The sequence below is a fragment of the Gorilla gorilla genome, chromosome 1, assembly GCF_029281585.2.
Source record: "Gorilla gorilla gorilla isolate KB3781 chromosome 1, NHGRI_mGorGor1-v2.1_pri, whole genome shotgun sequence".
NCBI classification, from domain to species: Eukaryota; Metazoa; Chordata; class Mammalia; order Primates; family Hominidae; genus Gorilla; species Gorilla gorilla.
This window is the reverse complement of record NC_073224.2, coordinates 101,468,403-101,485,748: the sequence shown is the minus strand read 5'-3', so window position 1 is coordinate 101,485,748 and position 17,346 is coordinate 101,468,403. Positions and strand designations below refer to the sequence as shown.

General features: G+C 42.7%; 1 protein-coding gene across 5 annotated transcripts in view; it reads right to left on the bottom strand.

Annotated features, from left to right (window-relative positions):
* Positions 1-1,214: 1,214 nt before the first annotated feature.
* Positions 1,215-17,346, bottom strand: part of ASH1L (ASH1 like histone lysine methyltransferase) — a 230,256-nt gene continuing 214,124 nt past the window's right edge. For 2 of the 5 annotated variants that reach the window (XM_063694310.1, XM_063694317.1), the window contains 11 exons: positions 15,474-15,528; positions 15,259-15,391; positions 13,605-13,853; positions 12,334-12,420; positions 10,149-10,239; positions 9,570-9,708; positions 9,280-9,452; positions 7,903-8,069; positions 5,293-5,333; positions 4,054-4,370; positions 1,215-3,716 (listed from right to left, as the gene is read on the bottom strand). In XM_063694310.1, coding sequence (XP_063550380.1) covers positions 3,625-3,716; positions 4,054-4,370; positions 5,293-5,333; positions 7,903-8,069; positions 9,280-9,452; positions 9,570-9,708; positions 10,149-10,239; positions 12,334-12,420; positions 13,605-13,853; positions 15,259-15,391; positions 15,474-15,528 — 1,544 coding nt within the window. In that variant the 3' untranslated portion in view covers positions 1,215-3,624. The other 3 variants (XM_063694311.1, XM_031010717.3, XM_055361470.2) reach the window with 2 other exon arrangements.

Below are 17,346 nucleotides of genomic sequence, written 5' to 3'. Positions count from 1 at the left end.
ACGCCCGGCTAATTTTTTTGTATTTTTAGTAGAGACAGGGTTTCACCATGTTGGCCAAGCTGGTCTCGAACTCCTGACCTTAGGTGATCCGCCCGCATGGCATGTTTAAGAAATAGCTGGGGCTGGGTGCGGTGGCTCAGGCCTGTAATCCAAGCACTCTGGGAGGTGGGCGGATCATTTGTGGTCAGGAGTTTGAGACCAGCCTGGCCAACATGGTGAAACCCGTCTCTACTAAAATACAAAAAAAATTAGCCAGGCATGGTGGCAGGCGCCTATAATCCCAGCTACTTGGGAGGCTGAGGCAGGAGAATCCCTTGAACCCGGGAGGCAGAGGTTGCAGTGAGACGAGGTTGCACCACTGCACTCCTGCCTGGGTGAGAGCGAGACTCCATCTCAAAAAAAAAAAAAAAAAAAAAGAAAAGAAAAGAAACAGCTGGGCCAGGTGTGGTGGCTCATGCCTGTAGTCCCAGAACTTTGGGAGGCTGAGGTGAGTGGATCACTTGAGCCCAGGAGTTTGAGACTAGCCTGGGCAACACAGGGAGATCCCTGTCTCTACAAAAAATAAAAACATTAGCCAGGCGTGGTGGTGCGCCCCTGTAGTCCTAGCAACTCAGGAGGCTGAGTTGGGAGGATTGCTTGAGCCCAGGAGGTTGAGGTTGCAGTGAGCTATAATGCACCACTGCACTCTGGCCTGGGCAACACAGTTATGCCTTGTCTCAAAAACAAAAACATTAAAAAAAACCCAACAAAACAACTGGACTACGTTGGGCAACATGGTGAAACTCCGTCTGCACAAAAAGTACAAGAATTAGCCAGGCATGGTGATGCATGCCTGTAGCTCCAGCTATTTGGGAGGCTGAGGCAGAAGGATCATTTGAGTCTGGGATGTGGAGGTTGCAGTGAGCCGAGATTGTGCCATTGCACTCCAGTTTGGGTAACAGGGAGACTCTGTCTCAAAAACAAAAAACAGAAAAGCAACTGGACATTTGGTGTGTGTTATTATTGTGCTGATTGATTAGGCTGAGTCCAGACTAGAAAGATCCTAGTACTGAAGAAATGACTTTATCCAGTAGTCAACGGCAGTGAGTGTGCTCATGTGCAGCCTAGCATGTTTATGATGTTGTTTCAGAAAGATCCCCTTGGAAACAGGATGAGGTTGTCTTGGAAGATAAATGGGGGATAAGAAGGAGGAAAAAATAGCAAGCTCATCAGTCCACAGTTAGGAAAAGTTTTTTCCATTTAATACTAGACTTTCAAGGATTGAGATGCAAGCTTTGTATGCAATTACATCCAATGTTAAAATTGGTAATACATAATTTACAAAGATTAACATCAAAACAATCATCTATTTAGATATGCTTTTGTAAAAAGGAAATATATTAGCAGCATTTATATTTTCCGCAATCACACAGCCTACAGACATGCAGACTAACTCTGTATCTATTTGCAGTGATGTAGTGCTTTGCCCCGCATTTCAAACACCAAAACCCGCCTGGCAGCTGGGGGGTTCTTTTTATTTCGTTATTATAAAATAACTGAAAAATAAAAAAAGGCATTAATTTCTACACCAGTAAGAAAAAACAAGTTTTTGCACTTACCTAACATTTGATTGTCTAAAAAACATTTCAGTTTTTTTTTAGTCTTTCAACAAAAGAAAGATAAAATGACAGAGCGTAGTGTCTTTTGCTTCTGTTCTCGCATTTTACAAAGTTTTTTTTTCTTTTTCATCTTTTTTAAAATTTTAGTGTTTAACACTATAAAGGAAACATTGAATTTTAATCTCTTTCTTGTCATTTTCTCGCTTTTGACTAAAAGGAGACCCCCAAAGTGCCCCTAGTCCCACCTCCCTCCCACCCACTCCCTGCAATGAAAAACAAAAGAAACCACTCAAACGGGCTTGGACATGCGATTTTTCCAGCTCCACATGTGAGTATCTTATACCCAGGTCTCTTAGTAATGTACAGTGCTTCTCTACAGTAAGAAAATACTCCAAACTATTTTCTTAATTCTCTTTTTTCTTTAATAAAATATTTATTTTGCTTTTTTTCTCTGCTCAAGGGGATCATTGGCATCCCCTCTCTCTTTTGTTTTTTCCTCAAGAATGACACAGAAAGGGGAAAAAGGAAAAAATATTCAATGGAATGGAAGGTGGTCAATGTGTCTACCTAAACGAGTCAGAGCATCGTCACCATAAGGGGAAATGTACAATTAGGACAGCATTGGTCCAATATTAGAAAAAAGTAATGGGGACATATTTACTATTGTATTGCTTACCAATCACACAGCAGGTGTGTGTGTGTGTATATATATATATATATATATACACACACACACACACATATATATACACACACATACACACATATATATATACACACACACACAACTTGGCACATTTAAAAACCATCTTTTCTCTTATAAGAACATCTAAAACATATATGAATATGTATGTCTGAAAAGACAACAAAGCTTTTTAAATTTTATTTTTAAAGAGACAGTATAGTCTGTTAACTTCTGGTCAAGAGAGTAGGAAGGAAGGAGACACCCTGGATATACCTCCTGATGTCATTCAGGAGGGTGAGGGAAGATGGGACTAGGGGTGAAGAGAAATACACTGTCTCTTTAAGAAAGGGACATTGAAAACTGTACAATTAAGAAACAAGAGTAGTGTTTTCAATTGATAATCTATACTCACAACAAATACTCTGATAGGTGAATACTGCTAAACAGTTTATGTAGTGACTTTTGTTGCAGGGGTGGGTTTAGAGTTCTTTTTATGTAGGTTTTTAAATGATTTTATTTTGAACTGATCTCCATTTGCACAGCACAGCAGACACACAAGAACTACAGCGCATTAAAAACAGCATGTGTGCTGGCGGGGGCCTGGCTTTCTCATTAGAAAAAAATATGTTTGACAGGTTATGAAGGGTAAAACAAAAATAATTGCAAGAACTACCGTGCCCTTCTGACCCCATGGGGGCCTTCCCTATCCCATGATTCCATTTTGGGGAGTAGAGGTAGGGAGGGGGCAGCAGTTACAAGTGCTTTGAGCTGTCAACTCACATTTTACTTTGACCTGGTTGGGCAAGAAAGGAGAGACAAACTTCCCTAGTCAGGTATCTAGGAAGAAGCCTCAGCTACTGTTTCTGTTTAAGGTCTCTGGGGTAGCTCTTGGAGCCAACAGAGAATAGATGGGGTAGGAATAGGGATCCTGGCCCTATCCCTTTGGATTTTGAGTTATACCTGGGTATAGGAAGCAGCTTCTTCGCAATGCCTGTGGGATCTGAGGATGACAGAAAAACCTAAGCTGTGGGGTGGGGCAAATGCTAGAAAGTACCAGTAGGTTCTGGTCATCAATGTGGTCCTCCCTCCTCTCTACATTATTAACCCTTAAGGTGAAGCAATGGAGAGGAAAATTAATTAACCTGAACTGTCTTGGACAGAACCCTTTCCTCTCCCTCTCCACTAGCTCCAAGGCTTATTAAGTACCTAATGTCAACAACATGGCCCCATTCCCCTTGCCCAGATGGACCCTTCCCACCCCTGTCTATACCCAGAGAGCAGGAGGCAGGACTGATTAGCTCCACTGGATCCCAGATGCTTGAGGTTCTCATTCTTTGAGGGTCACTTTCGAAAGCTGTTTTCTGGGATAAACAAAGTACGCCTTCGCAGTTTCCTGCCTGATCCTTCCTCCAGCAAGTAGGTCACATCAATGGCTGAAAACAGAACCAAGGAGGCTCATCAAAATACCAATCTCCTACTCCTTATTCCAGATTTGAGCTCTAAGGAGAGCACACGAACTCAGTGATTCCTTTTCTGACCTATAAGCAATTTAGCCCATCCTCCAACCCTACATGAAAAAGGTGGTTCTTTAGAGGAGATCATCTCACCTTCCAGTTTCACTACCAAGATATAACTAAAAGCAAGCCTATAAAAGAACTATACCATTTTCTTAGAATACTTTGGATGCTGAACCAGTAATTACAATTTTTTTCCATTCCCTCTCATTTCGCATTTATCTTAAACCCTAGATATGAACCTGATTCTTCTTACCATTTTTTCCAGGGATTTTTTCAAGGAGATTGAGCAAGATCTGGTTGAGTCGTTCCCGTTGGTTATGCCGTCGTTCCTCAGGGGTACAGGTTGATTGGGGTTCTTGACTACTTTCCTCTGTTTTTTTTTCACCCTCACTGACGTTAGCAGTGGCCCCTTCCCGTTCTGGCTCCTCCAGGCTGGGTATCTCATTGGCTGCTTGCTCTTGACTGGCTAGAACCTCTTCAATCAAGGGTAGAGCATCATCCTCCTGGCCCAAGTCTTTTAGGGGTGGCTTTGAGCGCTCAGACTTCCAGGATGATCTGCCAGAAGGATATCTGAATTTAGTGTAAGACACTTGAGGAGGAAAAGGGGATGAAGGGTAGGAGGCCTCAAGATGGCTTGAGATCCTGGAGTCCAGCAGTTAGAGCCTTAGCTTGAGGTAAGAAACTTGACTCTCGTTTTCACTTTATATTATTTGAATAAAACACTACCTTTACCAGAAATTTATTTGTAAAATTCAACTTTTATTATTTCTCTTAGGAATATGCACAAATGGTACAGGAATCCATAAAATATACAAGGGCTAATAAAATTGCTTAGCTGGTTCTAAATGACTGCTTCATGACTAGAGAAGTATGGCACAACCTTGTGATGCCAATAATCCAACTACAATAATAAATATTTAAATGGAGTTTTAAATTTTCGTGCTTCCCTTTTCCACATCAATAGTCTAATATTTTCTCCCTTATGGTAAGCTATTGGTGTAGGTAAAGCAGTTGTTATGCCCCCATTCAACAGATGAGGAGACTGAAGAAAAAGCCTTCTGTCATCTTTCTTCAGGAATAATCCTCACGTACAAAATAAGCAAAAATAAAAACTATGAACCCACAGTTCATAGCTCAGTGAAAACTGTACTGGCTACATCTGTTCCTTGATAGAGGTACCAAGAGCTGATATACCTTGAGGTAATGGGGAAAGCTTACAGACATCTAAAAGAAACTTTTCTGAGTCTGGAGTTCTGTTCCAAATCTCTGTCTCTACTCCCTGCACATCTCTCTGTTGCTCCAATTAAGGCTCCATAATGGGACCACATCTACTGAAATTTAGTTCTTCCATAGTGCTGGCACTACACTGGGCTACTCTGCAGAGAATACCCAGTCCTAGAGGTGGAGCTGAGTGGGTAGTTGTTTGTTTTCTTGATCCATTCAAGCTCTTAGTCAATCCCTTAGGATCCTCATATCCCCCCATGGGACTTACCGTCCTCCATTCCTCTTGTAGTTGTCTGGGACGTAATGAGGCTGCAGAGAAGAAAAGGAAGAGGTAAGCATATTGTAGAAGCTGGGAGAGCTAGCTCTTCTCTGGGGCCAGTCAGGATAAGGAACACAGTAGGGCAGTAGACAAGTTGGGTGACTTTGTTTTAAGATGAGAAATTTAGTACTTCTATGAATATGCAGGCCACAATGATTATCAGCATTTTGTGCTCCCAGGATGACAATGGGAGGGATAAATGCACAATTTTTTCTACCCCATTTCACCTTTTAAATACAGTCATATGTCGCTTGGGGACATATGGGGATATGTTCTGAGAAATATGTCATCAGGTGATTTGATTGTTATGTAAACATCATAAAGCATCCTTACACAAACCTAGATAGTATAGCCTACTATACACCTAGGCTATTTAGTATAGCTTATTGCTCCTAGGCTACAAGCCTATATATACAGCACAGTACTGTACTGAATACTGTAGGCAGTTGTAATACCATGGTAAGTATTATGTATCTAAACATAGAAAAGGTATTACATTGCAGTATGTTACGACAGCTATGACATCACTAGATGATAGGAAGGAATTCTTCAGCTCCATTATAATCTTACGGGATCACCGTTGTATATGCAGTCCAATGTTGACTGAAACATGTTGCACATGACTGTAGTTAAGGCTGGGGTTTCAAAGCTAGTCAGTAAGCTATTGATTGAGCAAGCAAAACCAAATAAGTCTAGATGCAAGGAAAGACCTGGTGGTGGGCAGAGAATACAAAAGACGGTCTGGAAAATTAAAAAAAAAAAAATAGGGAAAATAGGAACATATTGCTTTGTTTTCTGGTTAGCTTATTTTTCTTTCTTTTTTTTTGAGAGTCTTGTCCTGTTGCCAGGCTGGAGTGCAGTGGTGCGATCTTGGCTCACTGCAATCTCCGCCTCTGAGTTCAAGCGATTCTTCTGCCTCAGCCTCCTGAGTAACTGGGATTACAGGTGCATGCCACCATGCCCGGCTAATTTTTGTATTTTTAGTAGAGATGGGGTTTCACCATGTCGGCCAGGCTGGTCTCAATCTCCTGACTTTGTGATCCACCCTCCTCGGCCTCCCAAAGTTCTGGGATTACAGGTGTGAGCCACCATGCCTGGCCCTGGTTAGATTATTTCTAAGGATTCCAGGGTGACAGCTATGACTTTTGACAGGCCCACTAAAAGAAGACTCAAAGATGAGGAGCTCAGCCAGGGTTTTATTAGAGCAAACAGATGAATGGATGATCAAAATCTTTATGGAATGATGAATGACAAAACGTATAATTGGCACACGGTTCTCAACAATTTGAAAGAAAAAATACCAGGAAAAAGCCTGACAATGAAAATGTTAATAATGGGTATTTTCTGGATAGTGGAGTATATATATAACTTTTTTCCTCTTATGCTTCTATACTTAATTTTTTTTTTTTTTTTTTTTGAGACAGGGTCTCTGTCACTCAGGCTGGAGTGCAGTGGCACAATCAGCTTACTGTAACCTCAAACTCCTGGGCTCAAGTGATCCTCCTGTCTCAGCCTCCCAAGGTGCTGAGATTACACACATGAGCCACCATGATGTTTATACAATAAACACCACCACCACAAATTTTGTTTTGTTGTTGTTGTTGTTTTGTTTTGAGACGGAGTCTCGCTCTGTCACCCAAGCTGGAGTGCAATGGCGCGATCTTGGCTCACTGCAATCTCTGCCTCCCAGGTTCAAGCGATTCTCCTGCCTCAGTCTCCTGAGTAGCTAGGATTACAGGTGCGTGCCACCACACCTGGCTAATTTTTGTATTTTTAGTAGAGACGGGGTTTCAGTGTTCACAATTTTTTTTTTTTTTTTTGAGACGGAGTCTCGCTCTATCACCCAGGCTGGAGTGCAGTGGCGTGATCTTGGCTCACTGCAAGCTCTGCCTCCTGGGTTCACGCTATTTTCCTGCCTCAGCCTCCCGAGTAGCTGGGACCACAGGCACCCGCCACCACACCTGGCTAATTTGTTGTATTTTTAGTAGAGAGGGGGTTTCACCGTGTTAGCCAGGATGGTCTTGATCTCCTGACCTCATGATCCGCCCACCTTGGCCTCCCAAAGTGCTGGGATTACAGGCGTGAGCCACTGCGCCTGGCTCACAAATTTTATATAATGATCGTGTCTTCCATTTTTAATGCAGGCATAAAAAGAAAAAGCACTGAATTATTTTCTGTGAAGGTTCTTCTTTTACGGGTGTGTTCTCAATGAGAGAGGAAAAAAAGGAGTTTTTCAGGGTTCTTGCTTCTTAAAATTATGGGTGTGAAAGACAAAACAAAACAAAAATCTACAGAATGGGGCTCGCCAGCAAAGGTTAAACAGACGAAAGAGAAAAGAGGAAAGGTATAACACTATATCAACAATTTTCTGAGATACAGTCTATGTGAGGAAATGTACTTATGCTGTTCAAATGTCCCAAATAGAGACAGAGATATCCATAGTTTGGGATGGAATTTGGATGAAGAAGCAGAGAACTACGTGAAGATTTTCGCTCAGTGAATTTCATGCATGAACCAGATTGTCCTAATATGTAGTGTTAAGAAAGGAAGGAGACTCACCGAGAAATCTTTTTTGGGAGTGAGCTTCTTGGGGAAGTGATCAAAAGCATAGGGTTTGGTGCAGACAGGATAGCGGTTCCGGTGGATCTTGTAAAACAGGTGTGCTGACTTGTCAAGCCGATAATCACAGATGTACACATCTTGCTCCTTTACTCCTTTGGGTCTCCCTATGGGTCCAACCAGTGTTAAGGAATCCTATTTAGCCATTTCTCCCCCTGAGCTGCCCAAAGACCCCATACACATCAATGGGAGAGCAGCTAGACCCTTAAAACCCTACATGGTAGCTATTTAGAGAGGCAGGATAACTAAGCATTTGGTAGTTGCCGGACAAAGAGTTCTCAGACACTAGTGTCAACAAAGGATAAAGTAAATATACAGCAGAATGGATGGAAATAAACCAGAAATGTAAACTGAGTGCTGCAGGGATGTGTGAGGGAGTATTTTGAGGGAAAAACCGAGCAGGTTACGGGGAGTTACAAGAAAAGAACAGAGGCATAAATTTGAGGGAAGCACATTTGTAAATGAACACTTTTTAACTGAGACAAGGAGGACTCATCAGTATCACACAGAACTGAAAGCAGTCTGTCAGTTTTGGAATGGAATATGTAGTCTTTTAGACTATTTTGCTATGATTCTGAGAGAACAGTCTAGGCAACTGAACTCTGCTAATAGTGACAAATAACATATTGAGCTTTTACTCTAAGCCATAAACTAGGCTGAGTGCTTTTGTAGATTATATTATATAATCTTTTAAGAACTCTTTAAAATAGATAGTCCTTATTTTCAATGGGAAACTGATACTTAGATTAAGTAAATTCCACAAAGGAACATAGATAAAATGTGGTAGAGCTGGAATTTGAAATTAGTACACAGTATTAACAAAATTAACTAAATTTAATAAAAAAGAATAAACTTTTATTGAGTACTAAGCACTAGGTAAAAGAAAGGAAAAAATATAGTAGAGCTCTCTGAAGTTTCATAGCTAGCCTTGGAGAATCTTTCATCATATACAGGCAACAAGAATGGGGTGGGCAATGAACAGGAGACATGAGGTCATTGAAGTCTTTTTTTTTTTTTTTTTTTTTGTTTTTTTGAGGCAGGGTTTCATTCTGTTGCACAGGTTGGAGTGCAGTGGTGTGATCTTGGCTCACTGCAACCTTTGCCTCCCAGGCTCAGCAATCCTCCCAGTAGTTGGGACTACAGGCCTACACTGCCATGCCCAGCTACAGAGGCAGAGTTTTGCCACGTTGGCCAGGCTGTTCTCACACTCCTGGGCTTAAGCAATCTGCCTGCCTCGGCCTCCCACACCGCTGGGATTACCAGCGTGAGCCACTGCACTTGGCTGAGGTCATTTTTTAACTAGCCCAGATCACTTACCTTTACAATACGTATAAAGGTCCAACACACAGCAGGTCCCCACTACAGCCTCCAAGGGAATGATCTCATAGAGTGGCACCCGAAATAGTTCATTATGATAGAACCGACGGGATGGAGAGTGGTGTGTTTCGTGGGGACGGAAATAATGGTGACCAAAGGCAAACCGTTCCTCTCTAAAACAATGGAAAAGTGAGAAGGGAGAGGTTTAGCTGATTAGCAAGATCCTAGTGAACATTCAGCTCCGCTGGTACAGCACGGCTGGAAGAAAAGGACAGAACCTCAGCACGTACTTTTCATTCTTCCAAAGCTTCTCAATGCGAAAGATGTCAAGTTTATCTCGGTTAATGTGAGATAACAGTCGATAGGACTGACGGACCGGGTGGCCATCAGGGGTGCGCCGACTATCCCTCATCAGATACACACAGTCACCTAGGAAGACCCAGAACACAGAAGAAACATAAAACAATTCTTGTATGAATTCTGTTAGGCATCTGTTTATCTGACTCAGGGTCTACATAGAACTCATAATCTGAAACAGTATAAATACAGAGAGCTAAAAGCAGCAGTGTTAAGTGATGATAATCAATTCTAGACTATGACAATAATATAAGGGAGGCATTCCATTTCTTGAGCTTCCTATATGTTTTTCCCAGTCTTAAAGTTAGCTTTGTAACATGTCTATCATTTCAAATTAGTATTATTTGGTGGAGAGGTGATGCATGTAAGCACAAGGACTACAGATATAAAAACTTATATTCTATTGCTATTCGAGGCCGTATGGAGACAATGACTACGATGGAGACAGCAGAGACTTCCTACTATTCAGAAAGGTCACCTCTGACAAGTAGGGTTAGCTCCTGTATACATACCCTGACGAAGCAGCAAGTCATCTCGGAGCAAACAGATGAAGTAGACACAGCCAGGTTGGGCATAGTGGGGCCGAGGGATCATGGGAACCTCCTGATAGGAGCAGAAAGCCAATGTATAAGGGCTGGAATTACTACATTCAGCCTACTTATTTCTCAACCTAGAATTCTCAATCAAAACTTACTGTTTAGTCATTTCAATATACCACAGATATACAAAAAAGATGAAAGCAACTAGAGCTGTTAAACCTGGAAAAGTGAAGGTAGAGGACAAAACTGATAGGCTAAGTATCTCAATCTATGTTTTATGAAGCACTAATTGTGTAGTTGCTCTACGTAATCTAGGGGCCATATGAAAATGTGTGAAGGGAGACTAATTATTACAATGATTGGGGTATGCTACTGGTATTTAATGCCCAGGGTCCAAGGAAGCCAAACATTCTGAAATGCATCCCTCACAACAAGGACTATTCACCTAAACATGACAACAGCAACATTGTTAAGAAATACTGCCTAAATCTCTTCTTTTTGTAAAAATGACTTGCCCAAAATCACACATATAAAGATAGCAGAGCCAAGCACAGAACCCACTTAATGACTTACACAAGCCACTTACCCTCTCTCCTATGAAGTGAGCCTAACACTAACCTTTGCTGATTCTGAGTCCAGTGCTCTTTTCACTTAAACCACTGTCTAACATAAATGACGTTAAGGGTACCAAGTTCTGGATTTTGTAAGCTATTCCTTTCATGGACATCTGATAGTGTTTATAAAAACCTCAGTTTTGTTTTTTTTTGAAATGGAGTCTTGCTCTGTCGGCAGGCTGGGGTGCAGTGGTGCGATCTCCACCCACTGCAACTTCCGCCTCCAGATTCAAGTGAATTCTCCTGCCTTAGCCTCCCGAGTAGCTGGGACTACAGGCACACAACACCACGCCCAGGTAATTTCTGTATTTTTAGTAGAGACGGGGTTTCACCATGTTAGCCAGGATGGTCTTTTTTTTGAGACTGAGTCTCACTCTGTCACCCAGGCTAGAGTGCAGTGGCGTGATCTTGGCTCATTGCAACCTCTGCCGCCCAGGTTCAAGTGATTCCCCTGCCTCAGACTCCCAAGTAGATGGGATTACAGGCGCCTGCCACTGCACCCGGCTAATTTTTTTTGCAGTTTTTAGTAGAGATGGGGTTTCACCATATTGGCCAGGCTGGTCTTGAACTCCTAACCCCATGATCCACCCGCCTTGGCCTCTCAAAATGCTGGGATTGCAGCCGTGAGCCACTGCGCCCGGCCGAGGATGGTCTTTATCTCTTGACCTTGTGATCTGCCCGCCTCGGCCTCCCAAAGTGCTGGGATTATAGGTGTGAGCCACCATGCCCAGCTTTTTTTTTTTTTTTTTTTTTGAGACAGAGTCTTGCTCTGTTACCCAGGCTAGAATGCAGTGATGCGATCTTGGCTCACTGCAACCTCTGCCTCCTGGGTTCAAGTGATTTGCCTGCCTCAGACTCCTGAGTAGCTGGGATTACAGGCACCTGCCACTGTGCCTGGCTAAGTTTTGAATTTTTAGTAGAGACAGGGTTTCACCATCTTGGCCAGGCTGGTCTCGAACTTCTGACCTCACGATCCACTGCACCCGGCCTTTTTTTTTTTAAGAGATGGAGTCTTGCTCTGTCGCCCAGGCTGGAGTGCACTGGCATGATCTTGATGATCTTGGCTCACTGCAACATCTGCCTCCCGGGTTCTAGCAGTTCTCTTGCCTCAGCTGCCCAAGTACCTGAGACTTCAGGTGCACGCTTCCATGCCCAGCTAATTTTTTTTGTATTTTAGTAGAGATGGGGTTTCACCGTGTTGCCCAGGCTGGTCTCGAACTCCTGAGCTCAGGCAATCCATCCGCCTTAGCCTCCCAGTGTGCTAGGATTACAGGCATGAGCAACCGTGCCCGGCCAAAAACCTTAGTTTTATATAGTGCCATTCCTTCCACAGATTTCTAAGTATTTTATTTTCCCTTTGATCATACTCCTGAAATAGGGAAGAACAGAATTATGATCCTTAATGTAAAGTTTAAGAAACCAAGGCCCAGAGAGGCTGAACAACCTATTAAAGGAAATTCTGCAAAGCAGGAGCAGGACAGGTAAGATACCATGTGCTACCTCTCCTACTTATAGATCAGAGTTTTATCAGAGGTTCAGCTTACCCTGTCCACAGGCCTTGGGTCACACTGCTCACAAAGGTAGTGCTCCACATCTGAGTTCACTCCCATACAATCACAGTGCTGCCATACCTGTAGAAAAACATACAGTTTGGGGAACATGGAGGCTATGACTTATTGAGAGTGTCCTGGGAGCCCAGAATAAAATTAGCAATAGGTCAGGGTAAAGTAAAAGAGGAACTAAGGGATAACTGGGTGAATGATAAATTAGAGATAAATGGTAAAATAGGAGGAAAACAGAATAATGACTGTTCTAAGCAAAAGTATACCGATTGACTCATAATCTATAGATCTGGGCAAATAAAATGGGGAGATGGACAGAGAATATGAAAACGAATAGACTACTGAACTATTACTAAGTAATTTAAGTAAATGCTACAGCTATTCTGCTTTCAGAATACAGCTACAAAATGTTTTATTTACTCCTGTCTAACTTTAGCCTCCCAACAATCCTATGCGTTACTTACAGCCACTTTACACATAAAGTTATGCATTCACATATATTAGTGGAGACACTAGGGCTCAAATCCAGGCTTTGACTTCTTCATCAGGAGCCCTACATGTATTAACATATTTCACTCTATCAGAGGATTCAATTAATAGAGTATATTATCACTAATGATTCAAAAGGCAAAGCACTATATGAAATACTGGCATTTTCCTTGATCCAGATTATGTGAGAAGTGTACAGTGGAAAGTGGGCAGAAAGAAGGAAAGAGCCAGGCGTGGTGGCTCACGCCTGTAATCCCAACGCTTTGGGAGGCCGAGGTGGGCAGATCACTTGAGCTCAGGAGTTCAAGACCAGCCTGGGCAACATGGTGACACCCCATCTCTACAAAAAGTACAAAAAATTAGCCGGGCATGGTGGCACGTGGCACATGCCTATAATCCCAGCTACTCGAGAGGCTGAGGTGGGAGGATTGCTTGAGCCTGGGAGGCAGAGGTTGCAGAGAGCTGAGATCGTGCCACTACACTCCAGTGTGGATGACAGAGCAAGATCCTATCTTATAAACAAAACAAAACAAAAAAACAAGAAGAGAGGAGAGAAGGAAAGAAAAAGAAGGGAAGGATAAAGTGAAAGAAAGATAAAAGGAGAAAGGCAATATAGTAAACACAGAAACCTAACAGAAACCAAGGCTAAGTTACAGTTCATAAACAGTCTTTCAAGCCAATCCAAAAGAGGCATGGGCTTCTTCTTTGAATATGGTCACCGTGTTCATCAGGACCAAGCTTCTGCTTCATTTCCTGACCCTCACCATGCACTTGTCACACTGGATCATGAGACCTTCATCCTTGTAGAGGCCACAGATACAGCGAATAACATCGTCGTCCTTCTCATGCCCATTCTCCTTTTCAGAGACTGAGGTCTCACTGCTGTCTGCCTCACTTGCTGTCTCTCCCACAATCTCATCAATCTGGGCTGATGCCTCATGCCGGGCATTGTAATAGGCCTTTCGTAGACGGCAAACATCTCTCCCAACTGGGGATTTACGCCCATAGTACTTCTGAAGAAAGCAAATAAAGAAATCATGTTTGGTTCTCTCAATGTGGCTTAACAATTTACCTGAAGAGGTAGCATGACTTTCTTTACCCTCCCATTTTGGTTAACAGATTTTCAATAGTATCAAATATATGGCCAGACAGTTGGTAACAACTTAAACTGAACTAAAATGAATTCAAGTTAGAATCTGCATGTTATTTTTCCATTTGCTCAACTGATCTGTCATTCAATTCCTGTCACGGGCCTTCTTGTCCACAAGATCAAATACATAGAGATCATGAAATATGAATTAATATCACAAGCATAATGTACTGTAGAAGTTCAACATACACCTTTGTCTTGTGGATATCTGTGACAGATCTACAGGTGTTGAATCTATGTGGAAGCTGGGTTTCAGTAGGAAGAATGTTACAATTTAAGATTGCTCTAATTCTTCTCCCGCTTGTCTATTTTTCTTTCTCATTTTGTCTTTCAACTTCTATTATTCCTTTATCTAGTAGGCTCTTTTGTCTTCCAAACACCTCTCCAAGGCATGTCAAAATTACTGAATAATTTCCTCTCTTCTATGCACCATACAATAGTCCATCCTGTCCTTTAAATCAGTTCAAGGCCACTTTCTCTCCAATGAGCTTCAGCTATTCCATAATCTATCACTGTGATACTCCTCAATTTCATCCTCAAGATATATTACTGGCCAGGAGCTGTGGCTCACGCCTGTAATCCCAACACTCTGGGAGGCCAAGGCGGGCAGATCACCTGAGGTCAGGAGTTCAAGACCAGCCTGGCCAACATGGTGAAACCCTGTCTCTACTAAAAATACAAAATTAGCCAGGCATGGTGGCAGGCGCCTGTAATCCCAGCTACTCAGGAGGCTGAGGCAGGAGAATCGCTTGAACCCGGGAGGTGGAGGTTGCAGTGAGCTGAGATCACGCTATTGCGCTCCAGCCTGGGTGACAGAGCAAGACTCTGTCTCATTAAAAAAAAAAAAAAAAAAAAGTATATATATATATACACACACACACACACATATATAAACATTTACCTATGCATATTTCTGTATATTTCACATGTACTTATTTTCTTGAGGAAAGAAACTATAGATATTAGTTAAATGTATTAAAATATCTATATAATGCAGTCATAAAGGTTTAATACTAAATTAGTTTTTTACAAAAATTCTTTTTTTGGGGGGGAATGATTTAACCTTCCATTCTAGTCCTATCAATGTCTTCATAGATAGCCTTCTATAATATTTAGTATACTGTAACACATACCCCAAGGATACTCAAAAATGACTGGCTTTTCCAACCAGAAATATGGCTGATAGAGGAGGGTAAAAATCTTAAACTTCTAGACTAATTCTCTTCAGAACAAACTTGTGAAATCTGTTTGAAGTCAGTGAAAAATACCTCAGCATTCCGAAAGACTTTGAGCATGTCAGCATCAAAAGCTTCCACTGTCTTATAGTAACCAGTGAGGATCTGCTTCTCTATGGTGATAAGATCTAGGGGATCAGAGATCTTCTCATAATAATCAGCATTCCTGGAACACAAAGCCAGGGTGTCAATCTGGCACACTTAGCACTTTTTAAAAACTCAGATGATTCCCACAAATGTGAACCTACTTTTTCTTTGGGGGAAGGTTCAAAAGTGGAGCTGCCAGTGCTTGCCGGGAAGAATCTGCAAAAGAATGTGAGGTTTAGTAGAAAGATTCCACCATACAAGGGAGGCAAGCATCTCCTAACTGGAAGAGTAGAATCCCTCAAATTAAAAGTGAGAGAAAAATCCAAGTCTTTTTTTTTTTTTTTTTTTTTGAGACAGAGTCTCACTCTTGTCGCCCAGGCTGGTGTGCAATGGCATGATCTCAGCTCACTGCAACCTCCACCTCCTGAGTTCAAGCGATTCTCCTGCCTCAGCCTCCCGAGTAGCTGGGACTACAGGCGTGTACCACCACGCCAAGCTACTTTTTTTTTTTTGAGACAAGAGTTTCGCTCTGTTGCCCAGGCTGGAGTGCAGTGGCGTGATCTTCGCTCACTGCAAGCTCCACCTCCTGGGTTCATGCCATTCTCCTGCCTCAGCCTCCCGAGTAGCTGGGACTTACAGGTGCCCGCCACCATGCCCGGCCAATTTTTGTATTTTTAATAGAGACAGGGTTTCACCATGTTGGCCAGGATAGTCTCGAACTCCTGACCCTCAGGTGATTCACCTGCCTCGGCCTCCCAAAGTGCTGGGATTACAGGCATGAGCCACTGCGTCTGGCCAAAAATCCAAGTCTTTTTAAGGCCTGTGAAAAATCTACTTTTTCAGATATGTAGATAAAGGCAGGGATCAAATGACAATTCTAAGATTGTCTAGGATATGAAAGATACAGTTGTATCTGCTTGAAAGGTAGCACAATGTTAGTTGGGTAATGAGAAGAACTTCCTATGAAGAATGAGAGATGGGAACTTATTGAGGGTAATCTGCTTAGGGCAAATTACTACTCAACACATCTTATAATAGCAAAAAGAATATCTTATCCAAAAAGTGCTTTCTAGTTCTCATTAACTGCCCTTAATTAATAGTAATTTGTTTGGCTGGGAATGGGTGCGGTGGCTCACACCTGTAATCCCAGCACTTTGAGAGGTCAAGGTGGGCAGATCATGAGGTCAGGAGATCAAGACCATCCTGGCTAACATGGGGAAACTCCGTCTCTGCTAGAAATAAAAAAATTAGCCGGGCGTGGTGGCATGCACCTGTAGTCCCAGCTACTCGGCAGGCTGAGGCAGGAGAGTTGCTTGAACCCGGGAGGCGGAGGTTGCAGTGAACAGAGATTGTGCCACTGCACTCCAGCCTGGGCGACAGAACAGGACTCCGTCCTAAAAAAAAAAAAGAAAAAGAAAAAGAAAAAAAAAAGACCGGGCGCGATGGCACACGCCTATAATCCCAGCACTTTGGGAGGCTGAGGTGGGCAGATCACGAGGTCAAGAGATTGAGACCATCCTGGCCAACATGGTGAAACCCTGTCTCTACTAAAAACACACACACACAAAAAATTAGCTGGCCGTGGTGGCACATGCCTGCAATCCCAGCTACTTGGGAGGCTGAGGCAGGAGAATTGCTTGAACCTGGGAGGCAGAGGTTGCAGTGAGCCGAGATTGTGCCACTGCACTCCAGTCTGGGCAACAGAATGAGACTCTGTCTCAAAAAAAAAAAAAAAAAAAAAAAGTTTGGCGGGGCACAGTGGCTCACGCCTGTAATCCCAGCACTTTGGGAGGCTGAGGTGGGCAGAGAACTTGAGGTCAGGAGTTCGAAAACGGCTTGGCTAACATGTTGAAACCCCGTCTCACTACCAAAAAATACAAAATTTAGCTGGGCATAGTGGCGCACACCTGGAGTCCCAGCTACTCAGGAGGCTGAGGTGGGAGAATCATCTGAACCCTTGAGGCGGAGGATGTGGTGAGCCAAGATTGCACCACTGAACTCCAACCTGGGCAACAGACTGAGACCCTGTCTAAA